Source organism: Ochotona curzoniae, unplaced genomic scaffold, assembly GCF_017591425.1.
Source record: "Ochotona curzoniae isolate NIBS_2020 unplaced genomic scaffold, NIBS_Ocur_1.0 scaffold_1037, whole genome shotgun sequence".
In the NCBI taxonomy this organism is placed as follows: Eukaryota; Metazoa; Chordata; class Mammalia; order Lagomorpha; family Ochotonidae; genus Ochotona; species Ochotona curzoniae.
Genome location: NW_024467083.1, coordinates 9,007,277 through 9,031,649, shown reverse-complemented (window position 1 = coordinate 9,031,649; position 24,373 = coordinate 9,007,277). Strand labels below are relative to the sequence as shown.

At 36.3% G+C, this 24,373-nt stretch overlaps 1 protein-coding gene across 1 annotated transcript in view; it reads left to right on the top strand.

Annotated features, from left to right (window-relative positions):
* Positions 1-24,373, top strand: part of DPYD (dihydropyrimidine dehydrogenase) — an 808,753-nt gene that overhangs the window by 364,457 nt on the left and 419,923 nt on the right. Inside the window, exon 11 of the mRNA XM_040999080.1 lies at positions 1,068-1,278. Within this exon, the coding sequence (XP_040855014.1) occupies positions 1,068-1,278 (211 nt within the window). The remainder of the gene's footprint in view (positions 1-1,067; positions 1,279-24,373) is intronic.

The window sequence follows — 24,373 nt, the reverse complement described above, 5'->3', positions numbered from 1 at the left end:
TATTTCCTCTCCCACAGCATCTCCTCATGTTATCACGGTAGTATTGTTGTTTAGTAAGTTACAATTTTAGAATTCTGCTACTTAAGTATATAATGGCATTGAAGGTCAAAGCAAAGACGGAAAAATCCAATATAATACTGTCAAGGTATATTTAAAAGATTCATTGGATTATTTTTGTTTTTTTATTTAATTCATTCAAAGACCATTTTTTGTTTTTCTTATTAATTTCTTCACTGACTCGTAGATCACACAATAGCCATTTGCTTCAGGAATGTCTTGGATTTTTTCATTTCTTCACCACCACATTGGTCATTTAGTAGCATGTTATTTAAAATTAGATTGCTGTGTATTTTTTATTTTTCTCTCTGTTGATTTGGTTTTATGGCTTTTTTTATTTAAGGGGATGTATACTAACTGTGCAGTAGAGACTATCAGCTACAGTTATGTCGATGTGATGCAGTTTGCATTTCTACTTATAAATCAACGATGGACTCCAATGAAACTGTTGAATGTATTTTGACTGTAGCATGCTGTACTCTCTGCTATTATCCATTATTACAATGTCAGTATGTACTTAAATAGCAGAATGATGGACTTATGACTGATTGTGAAGGATTATATTATTGTAACGACATGGTAGAAATTAGAGAAGCGAAGGTGCAGGGAGCTGGCAAGGTGGGGGAAAGGAAATCCCAGAGCCTATGCAACTGTATCATGGAATAATGAAATAAATGATTAATTAATTTTTATAAAAGAAAATAAAGAAAAAAAATCCTACTGTCTGAGACCTGACACATTACCAATTGCAGTATATGTGATGCTTAAAATGTGAGAAATATCCTGTGATGCCATGATGGATAGATTTCCATGTTCCTTTCCAATTTAAGAACTTCAGGACCAGTGAGTTACAAAATGCACATGGTTGGAAACTGAAGCTCAGCTTTGGTAAATGAAAAACCTTCTTGTTGATTTAAACTTTAGTACGTGTAGTTGAGTTATATTCCTAATATTTTAAAAATGGATTCATAAACATTTCTCTTTAGATTTTTTCCTCTGTTCTGTTTTAGATGGAGCTTGCTAAAGAAGAAAAATGTGAATTTTTGCCTTTCCTTTCCCCACGGAAAGTGATAGTAAAAGGTGGAAGAATTGTTGCCATGCAATTTGTTCGGACAGAGCAAGATGAAACTGGAAAATGGCATGAGGATGAAGATCAGATAGTCCGTCTGAAAGCTGACGTGGTCATCAGTGCCTTTGGTTCAGTTCTGAGCAATCCTCAAGGTAGAGTGCTTAAAAGCTGATATGTATTGGTGGAATTGTCTGTTGTCTTATGCTTTATAATTTCCAGCATTCGGGGAATTATTTTTACTTTTGACATTTATTGCTTTCTTATAATATGAAGTGCAAGCAATTTTGATTTTAAAAAGCTAGCAAATGGTAATCATTGCTTATGTAGAATTGTTTTTAAAGTGGTAATTTTTGACAATAACATTAATCCTTTTTTAAGTGGATATCAAAAATAGATATTCTACTTTCTGATAATGTTTGTCTTGTTTCCTAAACAAGAATGTCTTTTTTCTTTGGTTATACTCAAATAAGAATGCGTGTTAGAGACTAAGGAACGGCCAGTAGATCTAATCAACAGCTAAAACATGGAATTCGTGTTTATTATTATCCTCAGGACAAGCCATCACTATAAACATCAAAATGATCTTATGAAAAATTAGAACTGCTGCCATTTTGCCATTTTACCTTGAGAGTGTAAAAGGATATGGTTAGGGAGAAGCTCAACACTTTAAAAATAAGAGAAGGAAGTATTTTGTACAACATTGCACCTGAATAGTTAGTATATACAATCAGCTTTGCTGTGTGCCTTAGTAAATTGGAGCTTGATAACCAACGTAGTTAAAATTCTTGACATAAACTGTTGAAATGACAACTACATCTTATGTACTGAAAGGAAAATAAAAGACATTCGTTTGCTCTAAGATGAATTAAGGAAATCAATTACAATAAAGCAATCCTAAATGTCGATTCTTCTCTGACTTCCTCCTATACCTATGTTAAAATTACATTTAGTCTCTGAAATAAAAGGCAATATATATGTGTACAAATGTGGGTTTATATGCAGCAGATAAGTAGAACAATCCAGCCAGTCATCAGGGTAGTTTTTCTGCAGGATATCAAGTATCTTAGTATTTGGAAACATCCAGATGTTTAATGTTTTCAAGATAAATTCTTTCAAATAGCTGGGTGATGACCAGAATTTGTCGATTTTCATCTAGATGTTTTTGGGATATGTAGACACACTCACAGAATAGTCTGTATTTATTAACTATGTTCCACAAGGAAAAGAGAATAATAAATGCATTGTTATCTAAGCTATCATATTGTACTTAAATACACTGCACATTACCATAAACTGAGTAAACTGAATCATGTTTAACTAGCAATTCTGGTGATGCTTCACCAATCAACAAAATAATTTAGGGACCAGTGCAGTGGCTCAACTGCCTAATACTCCACCTTCAAGTGCCAGCATCCATTTGGGCACCAGTTTATGTCTCAGGTATACCACTTCTCTCCCACCTCCCTGCTTGTGGCCTGGGTAAGCAATTGCGCATGGCCCAGTTGTTTGGGAACCTTCACCCATGTGGAAGACTTGGAAGAAGTTCCTGGCTCTTGGTTTCAGACTGGCCATTGCACCCCTTTAGGAAGTGAACCAGCGGATGTAGGACCTTTCTCTGTCTCTACTTTTCCCTGTAAATCTGCCTTTCCAATGAAAATGGATGATTTTTTAAATTGAAAACATAATAATTTAGCTTACCTATCTGAATTTATGGTTTACAATTAACAATCCTAATATTAAGGAAAATATATCTGTATAAAAACCATTCTGTGAATACATGACTCAGAAAATAATAGAATATTGTTTTAGCAAATTCAGATGCTAAATGTATGTGTGTGTGCACTTTTGTATATCTGTGAAGCATAGGGATCTAACTTTCTGTTTGAATCTAAATATTTGCATTTAGTTGCATTTATTTTGAAAATTCATTACAGAATTTGTGTATTTATTCATATTTACTTGAGTGTTTCTTTTAGTGCTCTGTGTGTGGAGTTTAGGAAGACAAAACTATGTATTTTTTTTACTCTCTCCAGATTTGAAATGACAAACTAGAGAAATTCCCCTTAAATAATGTTACCTGTTTCATGAGGACCTTTTACTATGTTCATTAATAAGAGGATGCATTTCAAATGAGAAGGCAACAACAATAACTAGAATGTAAAGTGGCACTCAGGTTTCTACTGCCATACACACATGTTCAATGATGTGTGCATGGATGGATGAGATAAAACAAAGAGGGAGGAGGAATTAGTATCTCAGATGACTTTTAAAATCTTGAAATAATAATTTGACAGTTTGAAAACTTTCCCATGCACACTTTTATTTATTTTCCTCTGAGAACTGGTTTATTGGAAGCCGTTTTTGGGAAGAAGGGACAATATTTGTGTTATCATTCTACTCCAAATTTTGTTCACCCCAGTAAATATGCAGTATAATTACTGTGTGATACATGTGTGTTCAAAACATACGTGATACCTCTTTTACTATATTTACCAGTAATGCCTTAAAGTGTTGACCTCTCCCCTCCTCTTCCCTTCTCTCAAACCTAACTTTGCGTTTGCTCAGGGAACCGCATGCCATGTACACTGACTTATTTCCAGTCATTTTTACAGTTTTCCGTGTTTGATAGTGTGAAATATTTCTTTCTGTTTGAAATGCTTTACTCCAAGCCCTCTAACCTTTTTCAAACTCAGTTTTGTCATTTCTTCCCCTCTCCTTCCCTCCCTTGCCTCCCTTCCCCTCCTTGCCCTTCCCTTCCTTTCCCTACCCTGCCCTACAGTGGGCTATCTTTTCTTCCTATCCTTCAGGATAAGTCTCAGAATTACAATTCGGGAAATGAAATGTCTGAGCCGTATTGTTATTTCTGCCACTTTTTTCTTCCATTTTTTTATAAGCTGTTTCATTCCAAACTTGCCACGGACTTCTTTACTTAGTCCAATTCATTATAAACACTTGAGTTTAGATATTGCTGTTTTTTTTTCTTTTAAATATATTTATTCTTTCAAGTAATTGAATGCCTCATTCATTCATTCACAAATGCATTCATTGTTTGAAAAATATGAATTGACATTTTCTTGATGTCAGACAATGTCTACTTTATGGTAGATTTATTTCATTTCTGTGTAAAATGATCTTGAAATCTAGTTCTCTACTTTCCATGCCTCAGAAGTTCTTTCATCCCATTTTTGTGTTCACACACGTAATACATAGTTACACAATGTCTGGTCAATGCTAAGTTCCAAATTGTGTTTTGAGTGGGAGATCTCTGAACAATAAGTTGTAGTTTAAAGTGAAGAAAATATTGTGAGGATAGATCCAAAATCAGGAATGTTCACCAAATCTGATTTCCCTGAAACAGAAGTCACTTCTTTACTATTTTATACATGCCATACTGCCAACTCCAGATACTTTTGATTCAAAAGTTTAATTTCAGTTTTTCCTTTTTATTAAACTCAGCTTAATTGTTTACACTATAGATAAGACATCTTCTCTTGAATATCTGAGATGTTTAGTGAGTTAGATGTTATGTACCCAGATCTACTTTCCGCCATACAGTGTGTAATTACCTAGTATCTAGTATGTGACAGACTCTGAAGAGTGGCAGCTATGAACATCTTTAGTGAATGCTATACTCAGCATGTACTGAAGAATTCAAGGAATGCAAAGAACACATAAAGTACAGTAGCAGTTTGTACTCTTGACAGTTTGATTATGTTTTAAGTGAGCATACTTTAGAAATTAATTAATCATATGTATTTTAAAAGATAATCTGTGTTGAAAACTTAAAGGAAAATCATTTTATTTTCTGATTTAGTGAATGTTGTTTAAAAGCCCATGAAATATTCTGTTTCACAATGAAAAATATTAACATTATCTATTATCATGTGCCCATCATACCTCTGATTGGACAAAATGAATAACAGGTGATTGAATCATATGTGATTCAGTAGTTTACAAAAGAGAGAGGTATAATATTTTTATGCAGTAATGTGAATATTGTTGTTGGATTACGATTGGTAATAAACTCATTGCTTCTAAGACTAATGTCAATAGTAAATAATCATTCATATTTGTCCAATTTTGTTCTTATTTGTAACTTTTTTGAATTGTAGCAGTGGATGAGAAATTGGAACAAAAAGCTGGGCATTCTACTTCTCTATATGTAAAATATATGCATGTTTGTGAACAATTTATTTGAACCTCTGTTGATTACTTTTTCAAATTCTTATAGCAATATTGTCCATTTTTAACTTAACTGAAACCTCAATCTTGGCCATATTTAATATTTTCCTATGGAGAATTCAAAGTAGCTGCACCTTTTAAAACTTCTATACTCCATCTAAGTATTTAAGATTCCATATCATATCAAATTGTGATTTTATTGTTTTTAATTGATTCTTAAATGTTTATTTTTACTTATTTGGAAAGGATAAAGGAGGTAGGATGGAGATAGAGGAAAAAAAATTTCTGTCAGCTGATTTACTCCCCAAATACACGAAACATTCAGGGCTGACAATATTTGAGTTAGGGACCTAGAATTCCATCTTTCTCCCACACGGGTAGCAGGCACCCAAGTGCTTGAGCTGCTACCTGCTGTCTCCCAGGTTGTGTATTAAGGAAGTTGGATTGACGATAGAGTAGCCAATACTGAAATCGGGCACTCTGATATGGGAGGTGTGCAGTCCAGGACAGGAATTTGTTAATTTTGCTCCAGTGCCCTTTATACTGAGTATAAAGACTCTTTTAGAGTCTGACATGTGGAAGCTGGTTAAGACACTTGCTGCAACACGGTTGTCTCATAGGAGCTTTGGTTCAGCTCTGAGCTGCTCCATTTCTGATCAAGCTCACTGATAATGTTCCTGGGAAAGTTGTAGAAAATGGCCCTAGTGTTTAGGGCCCTGCCAAACATGTGGAAAATTTGGATGGAGCTCAAGAATTCTCTCTTTGGCCTGGCTAATCCCTGCCTGTTTTGGGCATTTGCAGTGTGAACCAGTAGATGGAAGGTGGTTTCTTGATTTCTTCTCCATCTCTCTGTGTCACTGTGTGTGTGTGTGTGTGTGTGTGTGTGTGTGTGTGTGTGTGTGTGTGTGTGTGTTTGCACGTGCTTCTCCCTTTCAGTAAGGTGCTGGTGAAATATCAATCTTTGAAAAAACCGAACAAGTTAGGCAGAGACCACCTTTAAATTCATTTCTATTTCACAAAAACTCCAATGGAAATTCTAACCATTTATCTATTATAAAAGTACATATTTCCAAACATAGGAAGTTTTTATTGCTAGACACCGTTGTCAGTATTTTTTAAATTCAATGTTGTCTTTTGTTATTTTTAAAGTGTCAAATCTAAAAGAATTCCTGCTTATCTTCTAATTTATACTCTCCTCTTCTTGCTTCAAATCAATCATTTCTGAGGTGTATGTATCTTTTCTGTAAGTTTATTTTCCAGCAGTGGCAATACGGTTGGCCTTTTCCTGTAAGTCCTCAAAAATTCATATGACGTAATCTTAAGGGTCTTTGAATGTACTTTCAAACAACAGAGTTCGTGTGTTTGCCATAACCTCTGAACTTTTTCATGTTCTGTATACATAAGACTCTTGTTTTTCAAAAGGTTCACTTTGAAAAAATCTATATCCTTCAGTGTTACACAAGCTATTGAAATCGACCTGTAAGTTAGAACTATGGACCCCCCAAAAACATTTCAGTTGTAATTTCAATAGCAATTGGTAAGTCAGTGTGCCAATAATATACGGACAAATGTATGTATGTGTTTGTCCTGATGGTTCTTTTTTAGCATATTATTTTTATTACACTTACTTGTTATTTTTTTCAAATTATCAGGTCAGTTTGTTTATTTTCTTCAAAAATATGAAAGAGTAAGAATTCCATTGCTGATGATTTTTCCCTTAGCCAAAGAACACATTCTTACATTCTTTATAGTGCACTGAATGTTTAACTACTAAGAATCTGTCTGGTGCATCAGTTCTAAGTAGGACCTCTGGAGCATCTCTGCACAGCTGGAGACATGGCTCTTTTCTTTCCAGTTTATCCTTTTCCTCAGTTATTCAGGCTCTTTGTGTTTCATACTCTTCATCATTGAAGTGGGTGATTCTAGTATCTTCCTAGATTTGCTTTAAAAGTAAGTGAAAATTGTATTTAAGACGTTTAAACATAGCCTTAGTATATACTTAGTCTCCCAACTTTTAGATACTATTGTTGCATAATGAAATCCTATTATACTAGTTAGTTTATTATATTATGCCCTCCTGAATCTCTGAGGGTGATCTTGGAAAACAACATTCAAAAATCAGTACTTGGGACCGGTGCAATAGCTCAGTGGCTATATCCTTGCCTTACACACACTGGGATACTATATGGACACAAGTTCATGTCCCAGCTGCTCCACTTCACTTCCGACGCCATGCTTGTAGCCTGGGAAAGCAGTAGAGAATACCTCAAAGCCTCTGGACCCTGTACCTGTATTGGGGACCCAGAAGAAACTCCTGACTCTCAGCTTTGGATTGGCTCGTCTCTGGCCATTGCTGCCACTTGGGGAGTGAACCAGTGGATAGAAGATGTTTCTATCTGTCTCTCCTTCTCTCTGTAAATCTGCCTTTCCAATGAAAGTAAATGTTTTAAAAAAATCATCACTTCATCAGTAATCATGGTGGCTCCATATGTCTTTTTAAATAAGTGAAGCAGGTGCAACTACATTTATTATTATTTTTAAGTGAGAAAACAACATATTTGTTACTTTGCACGGTTTATAATGGTCCATTTATTAACACACTTTATTATCAATCCTGATTTTTTTATCATGCAAATGAATTTACTTTAACTAAATTTTCATTGTTACAAATGTCCGTTTTAAGTTTCCACAAAACAAAATAAGTATTTAAACGGCAAAGTATTTTTGGATGAGTTTGATTTCTCCATCCCAAAATGAAGAGAGTGGACCAGATTTTTGTTTGATCTAAGATGATTGCTATTTTATTGTTTTTAAAGCAATAGAGATTGAGACAGAGAGAAGCTCCATTCACTAGTCTACTCTCCCAGTGTCCACAATAACCAGGGTAAGGCCAGAATCCCGGAACTCATTCTGGGTCTCCCAGATGGGTTCCAAGGACTCAAATATTTTACCTATTGTCTGTCTTTTCCAAATATGCAGTACCAGGGGAGCTGGACTCATACTGAAGCTGAGACTTGAACCCAAGCACTGAGATATGAAGTGTAGGTGTCCCAAGTGACCTCTGCACGCCACCTTGTCTACCCATTCCCATCTTCTCATTTCTATTTCTAGAAAAGAATAAGCACATTTGAGAAGACTAAGGGTTTTAAAGCACTTGACAAACGTGGGGTAATGCAGTCAAGATTAAAAATCTGTATTTTGGGGAGAAAGAGATTAAGGTAAATGATGCCAGTAAAACTGATTCAGTTTAAGGCTATACAATGCTGCTCAGAAGAGCAAATGAGGAAGTGATTAAGCTCACAGAGCATAGCCAGGGAATGTGAGACCTTTCTCCCAGTCATATAGTTCTTTCTGCTCATCTTACCAGAAACCAAAGATAACAAGGAAGCCCAAACTCCAGATCTTTCTTAATCTTTAGTGTGTTCCTCAGAAATAAACTTTTTCAGCAGCATTAATTGTAATTAGCTGCACGAATGAGTATGTTCTGCCTGGAAAAGCAGAGGAGGACAACCCAAAGCCTAGGGACCCTGTACCCGTGTGGGAGACCCAGAAGAGCTCCTGGTTCCTGGCTTCAGATTGGCTCAGCTCCAGCCGTTGCAGCTGCTTAGGGAGTAAACCATGGGGCGGAGGATCTGCCTCTCTCTCTCTCTCTCTCTCTCCTCTCTCTATATCCGCCTTTCCAATAAAAATAAACAAATCTTTAAAGACTCTTAGAAAAGGTTTTGAAAGCTTCGTGGTATAAATGAAAAATACTATCAGTATCAGCTAAGATTATGGTGTTGGTTTATTTGCTTTCATGTTGAGAAAAGTTGCAGGCCATTGTTTAATTTGGCTTTTTTCTGGCATGAATCAAACCTGGAGACTGACACAGGCAAGAAATGACGTCCCTAAGACTTTGACAGTGCAGAGATTGAGGAATTTTACAGATGTGTCCCCTTCTTCCTCAGTCATCTGCTGTGAGCATGTGGACATCCTTTAGTAAAATATTACTGATGGTACTGAGAATACCAATATGTTTTAATAACAACTCCTTTTTTTGTTATACTGCCTATGTGTTTTATTTTTCAAGCAATAAAACATCGGTTCTAAATGGTGTTGTTGGCACTTATAGACTCAGCAACATCTCTCTGTGAACAATTTTACCTTCTTTATGACCTTCAGCTTGCATAATTTCTCTTACTGCCCAAAAATAAAGTAGAAGGAGAAGAAATGGAGTGTCAAGTACAGAAATTGTCATTATTGGTTAAATTTTTACTGTTGTATGTATTCTTATTAACAAGAGTATTTATAATAGTTTCAAAGAAGATTAAAGAATATTGTACTTTATTGTTAAATAAATGAACTTTTTGATTGAGATCATAAGTTCACAAGAAGGAACTTGTTACTGTATCTAACAGTGTATGAGACAGGATTGAGAAATAGCATGAGCAGTTGAGTAAAATATGTTAGGTATGATCTGCTTTAGGAACTTGCTTTGGATTTTCCCTTGTTTATAGTTCTGAATGCTCTGCGTAGGGCATAACAGGCCATACATTGTGGACCTCTCATTTCACTGGCTTATCTGTTTAGTAATTGTGGATAGCCTGCTATTCTAGGATAAGAACTACATTCCGGGGTTGGGTGGGGGTGGCAAATGACAAAAGCAAATTATATCTCCATGAGTTGCATACATTACAGGGGAGACTCAGAATTATAATAAAGTGTACTGGGTAACATTTAGAGTTCTGGAGGAGCATGCAACAAATCCTGAGAATGCAAGAAAGTTTCCTGCAGGAAGTATTTTAAGATGAAGTCTGCATGTGTGGAGGTGGAATGGGGTTGAAAGCAGGAAATTCAAATAGATATTTTGCAGTTTGCTCAGTATCACACTGTTAGATTAAATAGCCATTTAAATGAGTTATTAGAAACAAGTGGTTGTCTTCGGAAGGTGCAGTCTTCCTACTTACTTCTCCTCTTCTTGTTTTCTCATCTTCTGAAAAGAAGGCCTTGATTTTGCATGCTTCTTTCCAAAATTGAACTTTTTGTATTATGGCAGGAACCTATATGCTAATTGGAGAAACAGTCATATAAATAACAAGGTACTGTGCTAATTTAAGATGACTTTTGAGGTAGGTTTTAACATTTGAATAGTGGTCTCTGTGTAAGAAAGACTATATACTATAAACAAAAGTATACTATATACAAAAGTATGAGCAGGGAATGGCATTATAGCATACATAGCATGTTAAGCCATGCCTGCAGTGGCCAACATCCTATATGGACAGTTCATGTCCCAGTTGTTCCAGTTCTGAATCATCTGCCTGATAATAAACCTGGGAAATCAGTGGCTCAAGTTCTTGGGACTCTACCTGCCACCCATGTGGGAGACCTAGAAGAAGCTGTTGGCCCCTGGCTTTGGCCTTGCACAGCCCTGACCACTGCAGTAAGTTGGAGTGACCCAGAGGGCCAAAGACTTGTTTCTCCCTCTGTGTAGCTCTGCTTTTCAAATAATTAAATAAATCTTTAAAAGTAAACATAAGTAACAAATAAAGCATAGCTTGTCAAATAGGGCTCTTGTGGCCCATGAATACCTGGAACACATGGTGAGAGATTGTGTAAAGCTAGAGACTTACCAGCTAAGACTTACCATGTTAAGAAATTTGGCTACAAATTGTACATGAAGTCAAAAGATAATATATTAAGTTAGTGATTTGAAATTTTATTTAATAGACACCCAGGTAAGTTATAGGATTAATCTGTATCTTGAAGGAAAAATAATCTTGGCAGATAGATTTTCAACTATTTGTAATATTCTTCAAGTCATTTGGAGTTAGAAACCATAAAATCATCTCTTAGGGTGTGCATATTGTAGGCAATTGTACTTGGACATAATGAGTACCTCAATGAGAATAAATTGCCCCCTCAATCATAAGGCAGTCTAACAGAGGCCCTTTAGTGAAGCTGTTCCAGTAATATGCAAGTGCAGAAACAGAATCTGTGCCCAAATGGGCATTTCCCATATTGTGGGCTTAAGAAGTATGAGTTAGACATGCCTAATTTCTACCTCCAAGTTCACTAATTAGAATGACTAATTTCAGCATTTTGAGGAACAGCTTCCATGTGGAAGGAAGCATTTGAACAGTCACACTGTTAGCCAGCAGCCAGTGGCAGTCATGTTGAAAAGATGCTCTGGAATTAAGACAGACATTATTATTGAAGCCAGTTAAAATGGATTCTTGAATAGTTCAATATTTAAGGTAGAAGATGTGGAAATTCAAAAGAAGACTCAGAACCAAAATATTTTTCTCAAGTATTCAGGATTTGTTTACCTGTTTAATCAGAGGGAATTGAAGTGAGTATCAAACTTGGAACGCAATCAGGTGTCTGTAATGCTGAGAGAACTCACAAGTTGTAGCAGGTAAACAGATCTGAGAGAAGTGGTGCTGAATTCTATCGATTTATTAATCCATTTAACAACTGAAGCAGAAAAGAAGAACTAGAGCATAGAAAAGGATTGGAACCAGACATTGGGAATTACTAATTTTGCTTTTTTTGTTCTATCTTATTGCCTTTAGTATTATCTGTTTGTTGATTTTGTTATTGAGTGAAAGCTGTTAGAGCTGATAGTTTAGATAACGGCTTGTTAAAACCATAATAAAATTTATGTGGTATTGTTCTATAAAGTTAGGGTCATCTCACTGTATTGTAAAGATTTGGTTTCTGATGACCAAAGATTTGATTTCATGAAGAATCCATGTTTGTGATAATAGATGTCTGTGGGATGTAGGTGGCATCACGCATAGTTTTATTTCATTGAGCTTCACATTTGATTATACTAACCTGTATTATTTCACTTACTATCGTTTCGTTTTGTAAAGTCTGAATAATATGATAATGATATATCCTCTTTATTGGTTGTTTCAGTGGTAAGAATGAGCCCTTAGTCTTACTTGTATTTTACATTGCTTTGAATTACATTTTACAGGAAAAAATGCACTCTCAGAATCAGTGTTAATGTGCTTTCTGTTGCCATAACAGAATATCTGCAAATGTGTGGTTGGTAGAGGAGAGTTAGTTTGGGTTCATGCTTCAGGAGGTGGGGAAGTGTTAAGCACTGAATACTAACATCTGCTCAGTTTCTGCCGAAGGTCTCTTGCTGCTCCACGCATTGTGGAAAGGAAAAAAGGGCAAATGCCTATAGGCAGAGGAATCCAAACATGAGCGACAGCCTTGTGTTGCTGCCATCCACTCTCATGGTAAATAGTCAAGTCCCCTGAGAATGAGAGCTTATCATTAGAAAGATATCAGTCTACTCATGAGGGCTCTACCCCCTTAGTCCAAGCAGACCTTGTTAAGCTCCATCTTCCCAGACAACCCTATGGAGGAAGAAAGTTTCAACCCGAGTTTGGGTGGGAACAAGCTTTATTAAAATAACAGCAGGGATAATGCATAGTAGTGATAGTCAAAGTGTCTATGCTAGCTTAAAATTACTCTCATTATCAGAAATCTTTTCCAGATGAAAGATTTGTTGTTTTTTTTCTTTAAAAATATTCTGTAAAATGAGAATGATGTGGAATCTAATATAAGTACTGGCATTTTCTTTCTTTCTTTTCCCTTTTTTTTTTTAAACACAGTATATCCAAAATAATGGAATCCTTGCAGCTTTTTTGTTTGTTTGTTTGTTTGTTTGTTTAGAATTACTTTAAAAGGTGGAGGTGATGAGGAGGGAGGTCAAATTGACAACAGTGTTGAAAGTGTTCTGGAATCAACATCACATCACTTACAACTGCCTTAGACATCAGTTTGAAGCAAAACATGATATTTCTCTAATGATTTTACTTTCCTCTAACAACTGCATAGAAATAAGTTTGTTTCCCCAGTGAATAGCTCCGTTCAGAGTCTTTCCTTATCTTTATTTTCCAGGTTTCAGTAGTGGTTGATATCATATGCATTTTTACAGGGAGACAGTGGATAAATCAAAGTAGTTTTCTATCAAATCAAAGATTACATACAAGAAGTAGATCAGAGGCATGTAACAAGTTTTGTTGGAGAAAAAAGGTAGAAAATGGAAAAATAACATAATTTTTTCAGAGAAGAGAAATCATAAAGCATAACCAGTAGTTTTCAACATTGAATGAATGCGATAGATACCCTGAACTTGTTGACCATGGACTATTAATGTTTGTCTTTCAGTTGCTAGTTATCTTGTAATAGAACCACAGTTTGTTCTGAAATCTTATGTTCCTGTGAAATGTTAAACTGTATTAAGCTACTATGATATGAAATTTCAATATGCAAGATTTGATTAAGTTACAGAGTAACGATATCAGTTGTATGTGCATGTTGTTATTATTGTGTATTTTGTGTGGCAAAATGAAAGTATCGGTGCTCATTTTCTTGCCTTTGTGGCTCAAAGACAATATGAAAAGGGCAGTACTATATATAAAGGCATCGTTGTTTAAGTTTAAAAAATTATGTTAAATCATGTAATACCTTCAAACTATGGAAGCTTCTCAGTTCAGTTATAGCATCCTGTTCTTGCTGGAGGAATACAGAAATGTTCATCTAAACATCAATTCAGGAATTTGTCTCGGCTATATAAGGATTAATGCTTTGTAGTACCAGTATCTTTATTTCTTTGAAAATTCTTATAATTGTGAAGCTCTTTAATATGTTTCAAAGGATTTTTTATTTAGAAGTATTTATCTACATACCTGTTTTTCTGAAAAAAAAATATGAAATAGTGTCAAAAATACTATCAATACCAAAAGGTTTTCCAAGCCCTTAGTGATGTAGACTGATAATTCACTTGCTTTCACATGAGCCAATGTTTTACCCTGTATTTCCAAGTTGCTGCCAAATGTGCTTCTACATCATCTGTCTCTCTCTGTATCTCTCACAACTTTGTGTTTACAATTATCTGCTCCAGGGATGGGAATTGTGACATTGTGGGTTAAGCTACTGCCTGTCACACTGGCATCAGTATCAGTGCACATGTTCCAGTCAGGGCTGCTCTGCTTCTAATCTGGTTCCTTGATAATGCACTGGGATTAACAGTGGAGGATGCTGCAATGCTGTGGCCCCAGAGAGCCACATAAGAAACCCAGACGCAATTCAGGACTCCTGGCTTTGACCTGGCCCAGCCCTGGCCAGTGAGCCATTTGCTGAATGAACCAGGAGATAGATCTCTGTCTCTCCTTCTCTTTCTGTCACCACCCCCCAACTCATTTGAATTAATAAGACTTTAAGCAAAGTTTTTAGAAATTATTTTCCCCTGAGCATATAACTAGAACTTCTTTTGGGCTTCTGTTCTTTGGCTTCCCTATGGATATCTTATGTATTCAAAATTATATTTATAATACATTGGCAGGGATTTTGTTTATATTTTGATCTAAATTAGATTCTATCTTCGTAAGTGTGCATTCAATTAACGAATAGGTGAATGAAGAGATGGATCAACATTTAAAAGAGAAGAGTTGAGTAATTGCTTATTCCAGGTGTCCCTGCAGAAAACCCACAGAATAGACAGGAGTATGTGATTGTCGGGCTTGTGACCATTGTCCTGCGAAGGGCAGCAAGCCCTTTATCTGTTGAGAAAATGGTCAGATGCTTGGTACTTCCACTTACATTGGGAACAGCCTTTTAAAGCTGTTGATCTTACTCTGTTTCTCCCACTTGTGATCTCACAAGAACTCCCTTTATACACAGAATTATGCTATGATTCCCAGTGATTTCCCACTTTGTTGAGAATCAAATTCTTTCCACAGCTCATTAATTTGCAACCCCCACCCCCAGCCTCTCTCTGTTTCTCTCCTTCCATCTGGCTTATTTACACCCCCAAAACACCAAAAGTTTCCCTTCTGCTCACATGTTCAAATCTCCCCTTATCCTCAAGGACCTTACCACTGTTCCACTTCCTGGAATGCTCTGTTATCTGTTACCTCCTCATGCCTGGATCTTTGTTGTGCTTTGTGCCTTTGTACATTAGCCTTGATAGAGTCTCAGATCCTTGTTCTCTGATGTGATCTAAAGCACTGGTCTTATAACAGTGCCCCACCCTGTCTTATAACAGTCTCTTGTACGTAACCCTCTTCATAGCCATTTTCATAATTATGTAGTTTTTGTTTTCTATCTTCTGCCAACTGGCAGCATGCAAGGCGGGGTCCTTAATCTGTGATTTTTACAGCCAAATTCAGCACATGGTGGAGAAGGAATATTTGCTAATCGGATGAGTAAACATGAGCTATTGTGTTATTTTTTTTCTGCACAGTCATTATTAAATTCTTGGAAAGAATAGCCTAATTGCAGTACACAATGTCCTTGATAGGTTCTGTGTCTTTATCTTATTCATTTTGTGTTTTCCTGTTTGGCTCTGGGTGCCCTCCTGCCTTTTTAAACACTTCTTGGCTGCCCAGATCATAAAGTTCAGTTACCTCATCATATTTCTCTTGTATCTGACATTTCTTAAAATTACCACTCTGTATATGTCTGCCTAGTTTAGAAATATCATGATTCTCTGATGGGCTGTGTTAAGGCTCTGCTTAGTTCAACTTTGAAAATAACTATTTGGCTTTATTTTTCACCTGTATTTTCATATTTCTGTTCTTCTGGAACTTAACCTATCCTTGTGGGGCTATCTGATCTCTGGATGTCTAGGTGTATCTCTCCACTCCCCCTGGAGAGCTTCAGGCGTTACAGTTGGTGCATATTTAGTTGACTTGCAATTAGGATCAAATCCTGAGGGTGTGACTTGGGCAACTTATCTCAGCCCCACATTCCTGCAGTATAAAACTAAGATAATGCATATTCTGTGACAACCCAGAGACAGTGTATGCAGTGCCTACCCCAGAACAGGTCACATATTTATGAAAGCACTCAATAAATTTTTTCTTATTTTTATCATTAGTAATTCGTTGCAAATACTCATTTCCATTACCACAGATATTTCTTGGTTGCCTGATGTTGGACTGGTGCTATCTTTTTTTTTTTAACTTTTTCCATTTTTTAATTATATTTTTTACAATCTTTACATAGTTAATTAGGATAAAAAGGTTCAAGGGCTACAGGAAAGTGGGTAAGACTATTGTTCCCACATTGTTTCCTTCATGTATCTGAAAAGGGGAATATTAAGGGAGAAGCCCCACCCAGTCTCCTGCTCACCCCAGGTCCCTGATGTAGGGCGTGCTCTGAGGGTCCTGCTCGAGTGGTTTTGATAGTTCAACAGTTCTGAATTGCTGCCAGGGCTGGTGTTATCTTTAAGATGCTATATTTTGAGTTGTACAGTTAGTTATGTATTAAAAGTGTTTAAACACGATTCTAGTGTGTGTTTTAAGTTTGCATTGAAGTATGTCTGCTGACGATTGACAAGGGGAAAAAAAGCTGTAAGATGGATATCAAAAATAACATTAATGAGCTGCTAAAGCTAAAATTACAGGAACTTATGAAATTGGTTAAACATAAAAACCATTAAACTGTTTACTGAAGCTTCACAGATATACTGCAGCTAATGAGCATTTCTGCTATTTAAATAAGCCCAAATTGAACACACATTACATGGATACATAATTAGTCATGGCAGTCAAACACACATAGACTTACTTTTAAAGCTCTATTTAGGGAATCTTTTCCATTTGATTTATTTTGTTAATTAAAATATTTTTCTGTATTCACTTATATTTTAATAATATTGTTTTTGCAAGTAGTGCAATTTACTGCTGGCTTTCTATGTGATTTTATTTAGGCTCTAATTCAGCAAACGTGATTTTTGAATTACATATTTTTCTCTACCCCTTTTTGAAATTGTTTATGTTATTTGGTGACATCATTCATAATTTAAAATATTTATTTCACTGAGAATTACATATGAAGTATTTCAGTCTCCTTGCTACTTTTTTTCAGTCTCATAATTATCAAGAAGTATTAAGCACCCAAATATGCATAGAATTATGATGATTATGGTCCAAATCAGATTAAAGGATGATCTATTTCTTCAAGGAGCTTGTAGTCTTAAGTAGATGGCATCATTGAATACAAATAAGCAAATCAGTGTGCAGCGTTTGGAAATCCAACAGAGGATTGCAAACACTCCCTATACATTTACTAAAACAACACTGACCTCCTTGAGGAGATCTCTTCTAGATAAAATGAAATCAAATCTTCAAGGAATGCAGAGTCTTAAATAGATAGAATTATTGCAGAGCAATAAGCAATTCAAGGTGAAGTGCTTGGATGATTTTAATTTTGAATTTATTAGTTGTGGTCAGTTTAGGAAATGAAATGAAACCCTCAATGGAATGCAAGTGAAACAAAAAATTTCTACAAGCTATAGTTGAGATCCATCCTTTCTAATTAACTGGTAAAGACCACGTTTATCCTGAACATGGAGAAATTTTACATGCATTTCCCAACCAAAAATTTTTTAACGGAAGAATCAAATAGATCTGTGAATCAAAAAATGACATATGTGCTTATTTTTTTCTTAATATGTTTGTTACCATAGAAGATATCTATAGATAGAGATATAGATATATAGATATAGATATAAACATTTAGGTTTCCTCTCTATCATGGATTATGAAAATAAAAGCCACAAGGAAAATATTAAGGCATGATAAAATTTGTATTAAGTAAATAGAAAGTGCTATTGCCTGCTTTGACCTAAAATATTTGTTAGATTCCTCTTATATGCTAGGTATTGCCTAAATGTTGGGGAAATAGCTGACTTAGATACGGTTTCCATAATTCTACTAGAAAAAAAAAAGAGTTACACAGTGCCAGTTGAACAGAAAGTAGTTAGTAATTTTTTTATTTAAAGATTTTTAAATTTTTATTGAAATTCAGATATACAGAGAGGAGGAGAGACAGAGAGGAAGATCTTCCATCCAATGATTCACTCCCCAAGTGAGTACAACAGCTGGTGCTGTGCCGATCCTAAGCCAGGAGCCAGGAACTTCTTCCAGGTCTCCCACATGGGTGCAGGGTCCCAAGGATTTGGGCCGTCCTCAACTGCTTTCCCAGGGAGCTGGATGGAAAGTGGAGCTGCTGGGATTAGAACCGGCACCCACATGGGATTCTGGTGAGTTCAAGGCAAAGACTTTAGCCACTAGGCCAACCCGCCGGGCCCATTAGTCAGTAATTTAACAAAAAGGGAAATGGAAAAACTTCCATAGGAAAAGACAACCCTAATGTTGAGTAAGTGAAATGATCAAGACTAGAATTCTTTGCATTCTTCAAAGCCCCATCTGCTTTGTTTGTTATTCATTAGTTCTCAGGGTTCTAATGCCTTAAGAGACAATAGCTGTGCATTCTTTCTTATCCCCAGAACAAAGAGTTAAAATTAAAGACAGCTTTGGAGTCAGAAATAACAGGATTTAAATAATGGCTCTGTCACCTGTTAGCATCTTTGAGTAGGAAGATATCCATACGTAAGATTTGTTTTATGATCTGAATGAGATAGTGTATATGAAATAGTATACATACATATATTCATGTAGTTAAGCTTGCCAATCAGAAGGGAATCAGTAAATTCTGATTGATTTTCCTAATATTGTTCATTATCTGAGAAAGATGTGAATAAATTGTACAAAGTAACTAGAAAATAATTAACTGGATGGACAGACAAAATGTGTCTGATCGAGTGCTGAGATAGTCGGAAACAATAGATTCAATGATTTGGGATGGGAGTTGGCATCGTGGTTAGGAGTTCTGAGTTAAAGTCCTGGCTCTGCTCTTGACTCCAGGTTTCTGCTACTGTGTGCTCACACAGATGTCAGTGATCATTGAGTTTGAGACCCTGACACCCAGGTAGATTTGCATTGTGTGGCTCTAGGTTTCAGCCTGGTCCACCCTGTGGGCATTTGAGGGTGAAACAGTAGCTAGGATCTCCCACTTTACCTCTCAGTGTCTGCTTTTCTACTAATTGAAACTGCCTGTGCCAATCATAATTCTGATACTGAATACAAGCCCTGTACATGATATCTTAACCCTCTCTGTTAAGTATCCATACCTGCAACAATTTTCAGTTTTAAGGTATGCTTCTGTGTCATTTGAATAGGAGTGTATAAGAGAAAGCAACAGTGAAGGTTTAAAAAGTATCATGGAGGCAGTTGGAAAACCAAAATTTTGGTGTCAATAATTCCATGACAGATGACTCATGAGCACCTTTTGTAAGGTGCAGATAACTGCAGGAAGGATCTGATAACCAGAGTTAGGAAAGTAAGGCACCTGCATAACCTTTCCCCTGTATGACACGAAGAGTAAAGACGTTATATTTGGGTCTTCCTATACCTTGCTCACTTCCTCCTATTTCTGCCCTAGAATTAGTACCTTGGAGCTAAACTAAAGGAAGAGTTGGGGAGGAGCTGGAACCCAACAGATTAAGATAAGGAGAGCCCGGATAGAATGGCACTTACCCATCAGAAAAGCAGATCACAGCTACTTTGATTCAGGTATTGGATGCTGTAGAAGGAGACCGAGGTCACACATTCTGGTAACAATGGGAGCTACATATTAGCAAGACAAACTGCAAGGAAAAATTGAGTATTCAGAAAAGTGAACAGCATAAAATACACTTAAGGGCTTGGTAATAGGAGAAATTAAGAATTAGCATGAGAGAAGACAATTGTGCTAAGAGCAAGGTTTTTCAAAACAGGAAACAGTGTAAAATGCCACAGAGAATAAGAGATGGCATTTGAAGTGGCGGAGAAATAGGAAAAGTGAAGAATTAAGGTATCTTTTCAGGAATTTACAGGAAGAAAATGGTGAATGTTTGTTGTGGTCTTTGTTGTATTTGAGAGATAGTATATTACTTAAAATACTGAGAGGCAGAGAGAAGATGTGAAGACAAAGTGTGTGTCATCTGGACTCGTCTTTTCTCAGCTCCGGATTACTGAGATAATTAACTAAACGTGCCTTTTTTTTTCATTGCACTTTGGTTCTACCAAATGAAATGCAAAATTAAGGAACAAGCAAAATTCAAAATTACAAATTTTGAAAGTATTTTAGCACCAGCATTATTTTAAAGCACATCCAAGTCTCCAAGGAATACTAGTAATCCTTCTTCATTATGATCTGTTTCATTCTTTTATTGTTTGCTGATATTTAATTTATATTTACATACTAAAATGTAACATTCTTGACATCTCTTGTAAGTACTGAGAAATATACTTGTCACATGCTTGTGGGTTTCTCTTCCATATACATGACAGCAGAGCTGCATCAGTTTAATTGACCTTGGCAATCTGCATCTGCTAGTCTTGTGTCTCTGAGGAATGGTTTCTGCAGATTTAAGCTGTGGCTTATTGAAGAACTTGTGTGTCACAATACAATTAAGTCTATATAAAAAGTCATTTCATGCATAACATTAAATTGACTAAAAGTTGCTATTTCAAAACCATTTCTTGTTATAAAGCTACCTCAGAGTATCTTTGTTTTTTAAATAAGCTCATTTGAACATAGTAGTAATTAAAGCAGAAAAATTAACATAAATCTTGAACGTTTGGTATGAATTAGGGATGTTTTGGTTCTCTTCAAAAGACTTCATAAAATTCTAGACAGCACATCATTTAGCAGATTTCTTCCTCATTCGCATAGCACTACACACTGGATCAGCAGGCTTTAGGATTCCTTCTCCAGTTCTTTTTCAGCTCAACTACATACCTGCTGGAATATGGTGGCCGTGTCTGTCCAAAACTAGTCTCACAGGTCTTAGAAAACTGCACCTGATGTATCGTATATCGTATAATTGCTTCCACCTTCCCACCCTGTTTTATGAAACAGAAAAAAAAGTTCTTCTATTAATATTCATTTAACACTTCATAGGAAGTAGCAAGCAGTTATTTGGTTTGCGAATGTTAATATACATTTTTCATCCATGTATGCTTTTACTTCTTCCAAACACGATAAAGGCGGAAATGAGGATGTGTCACCAAAGTTCAGGTTCAGTGGGTTCCAAGTAAAATGTAATGGCAGCGATGGAAGAGGGTTGCTTGTGAAGGAGTTCGCTGCGGGATGGTTACAGTGATGAGGGGCTGGATGCCTTCCTCACGAGAATCAGGTCAAGACGTGAACTCCTTTCTCACATGTTATGAAAACAACATAAATGATTTTTTCTGATGAATCATTGAGTTCCCATTCAAATACTTTGGAAGTTTAAAAATGATTTCAATAATTAAACAACTGAAATTCAGAGAGGTCCTATTGTGATTCATTATAGATTCAAAAAGTTGGAATAACGACTGTAAGCATATTATATCTATACCTAAATAGAGACTGGTATACCTCCAAGGAAGTGACCTCAACCATTTGATGTTCAAGTTGCGATGAACATGTCTGGGTAACTAGTCCAAAGTATTTCTAACTTCCTGTGGCATTGCTTCAAATCATTGTGTTGTTCACGTTATATTTCTGCAGTGTTCTTTCTGTGGATATTGAAAAGTAAAATATCAGATCTTAAAATTCTTGGAAATGATGTCTAATTTGATCTACATCAAGAGTATCATGTTATATAAATCCTAATTGTTTATTTTTAATTGTTGGAATGAAAATAAGAAATTATTCACTTGAAAAAAATTTTAATTGGACAAGTTGAAATTCAGTACATTTTCAGAAAGAGATTGAAATCATTTTTAAGATGAAAAATTGCTTTTTAAAATTCTGAATACGGTATCAAAGAAAGAATTGTTTGATTTTAATGATGTTAGCTATATAGTTCAAATTAATAATTATTTTTTTTAATAATTATTAAAAACCTTGTTATGCAAATTTATGCTGCAAAAGATGAATGAATTAAATATTGAAGCAACAACCTTGATTTTTTTTTAAGATTTATTTTATTTTTATTGCAAAGTCAGATATACAGGGAGAAGGAGAAACAAAAAGGAAGATCTTCCATCTGGTAATTCACTCCCCAAGCAGTCACAACTGCTGGAGCTGAGCCAATCTGAAGCCAGGAGCCAGGAGCCAGGAGCTCCAACTGGATCTCCCACATGAGCGCAGGAACCTAAAACTTTGGGCTGTCTTTGACTGCTTTCCCAGGCTGCAAGCAGGGAGCTGGATGGGAAGCAGGGCCTCAGGGTTTAGAACTGGCACCCATATGCGATCCCAGCGCATCCAAGGCAAGGACTTTAGCTTCAAGGCCATTGCGCCAGACCCCAGCTTGATTTTTAAAACTGTAAAGGAATATTTATGAGAGTTTAGAGACACGCAAAACACTGTGTGTATGCAGTAAAAGAGTATTTTGATTTTAGATGTAACTATTCTTTGGATGGCTTATTTTTTTTTTCAGACTTTAAGAAATGTACATTTTTTTTGCACCATAGGAATGGAAAGGTGCATTGTTTGTGAAATTTAATTTTCACTTTAGGAACTTAAATTCATCTACTGTGTCTAATGTCCTGTGTTCAAGCAAACATTTAAGCCTTGTGAAACCTGAATATTATAAAATTTGAAAGTTTTGGAGAATGAAAAATTTGCAAATTCTTTGTTAGGCACAGGCCCTGAAAGAAAGCCATGCAACTGAATAATTAGATTTAGGTGTCAGTAAACTCCTAGTATACATGCTTTAACTCCAGTAAATGTTATAAGACATTAAGATATATAATACTAGGCCTGGCGCGATGGCGCAGTGGTTAAGGTCCTTGCCTTGCATGCCCGGGATCCCATATGGGCGCTAGTTCTAATCCCGGCAGTCCCGCTTCCCTTCCCGCTCCCTGCTTGTGGCCTGGGAAAGCAGTCGAGGACAGCCCAAAGCTTTGGGAACCTGCACCCGCGTGGGAGACCTGGAAGAGGCTCCTGGCTTCGGATCGGCATAGCATCGGCCGTTGTGCTCACTTGGGGAGTGAATCATCGGATGGAAGATCTTCCTCTCTGTCTCTCCTCTCTGTATATCCGCCTTTCCAATAAAAAATAAAATAAATCTTAAAAAAAGAAAAAGATATGTAATACTTAGGGCTCCACACAATAGACTAGTGGCTACATCCTTGCCTTACATGTGCCAGTGCTGCTTCGGGTTCCTGGCTGTTCCACTTCCCATCCAGCTCCCTGTTTGTGGCCTGAAGAAGCAGAATATGGCCCAAAGCCTTGGGACCCTGCACCTGCATGGGGAAACTTGAAGTTCCTGGCTTCTGACATCGGATTGGCTCAGCTCCGGCTCTTGTGGTCACTTGGGGAGTAAACCTGCAGATGGAAGGTCTTTCTGTCTCTCCTTCTCTCTGTATATCTGCCTTTCCAAAAAAAAAAAAAAAAGGTATACTTAAGGCTTAATCCTTACTTTTCTCAAGCCTGGAATGAAATTAATACTTGGTTTTCAAGGATACTCCTATGAAAGTTAGATAAGTGTATAGAGGGACTTTGATCTATTGATGAAATAATTTTTAATTCCTTCTCATTTAAAAATCATCTTTATTTCAGGTTTCTAGGTTGTTCCAACTTAGGTCAAAGTTTTGGATATAAACGTTTATTTCTTGCAGAGTAGAAATCCCTGTGTTTAGCACACTCAGGGCAGGCATCATTTCATGAGGATGGTGACTTTCGCTGGCTGTCATTCAAACAAGTAGGACTGATCGTAGTCACTGTTGACTTCCTTGCAACTCAAGTCACTGTCGACAGATGGTAGTGACGATCTGTTATGCAGCTGGCAATAATGATGAAGGTCTCTCTTCATGTGACCTTTAGATATATTAGAAAAATCTTTTCAAAATGCCATTCTACTTTGAAAATAATTACATGAATATTTAATTTTACTCTCGATGAAAGGTGAAATTGCATAAGAAATACAAATAGCAGAAGATTGTTGTAATAAAAGTCTGAGTGTGATAGCAAGGAACTGTCTGTTCACTCATTCGCGCATCCATCAATCCAGTGTAGTGTCTTCTTTTTGTCTAAGTTCTGTGCCAGGAACTGTTGCACTGAAGTATGCTCTGTGAGCACCTTCCTCTCATGGAATTTATAGCCTTGTATGAACAACACAGGCAACAATTGTCTCTCAGATACTGATTTACTTTTATGACTGATAAATGTAAGTGTTAAAATAATGTATTTTTACATTTGGTATTTTTTACGTGAATGACAGAAGCCTACACAATTGGG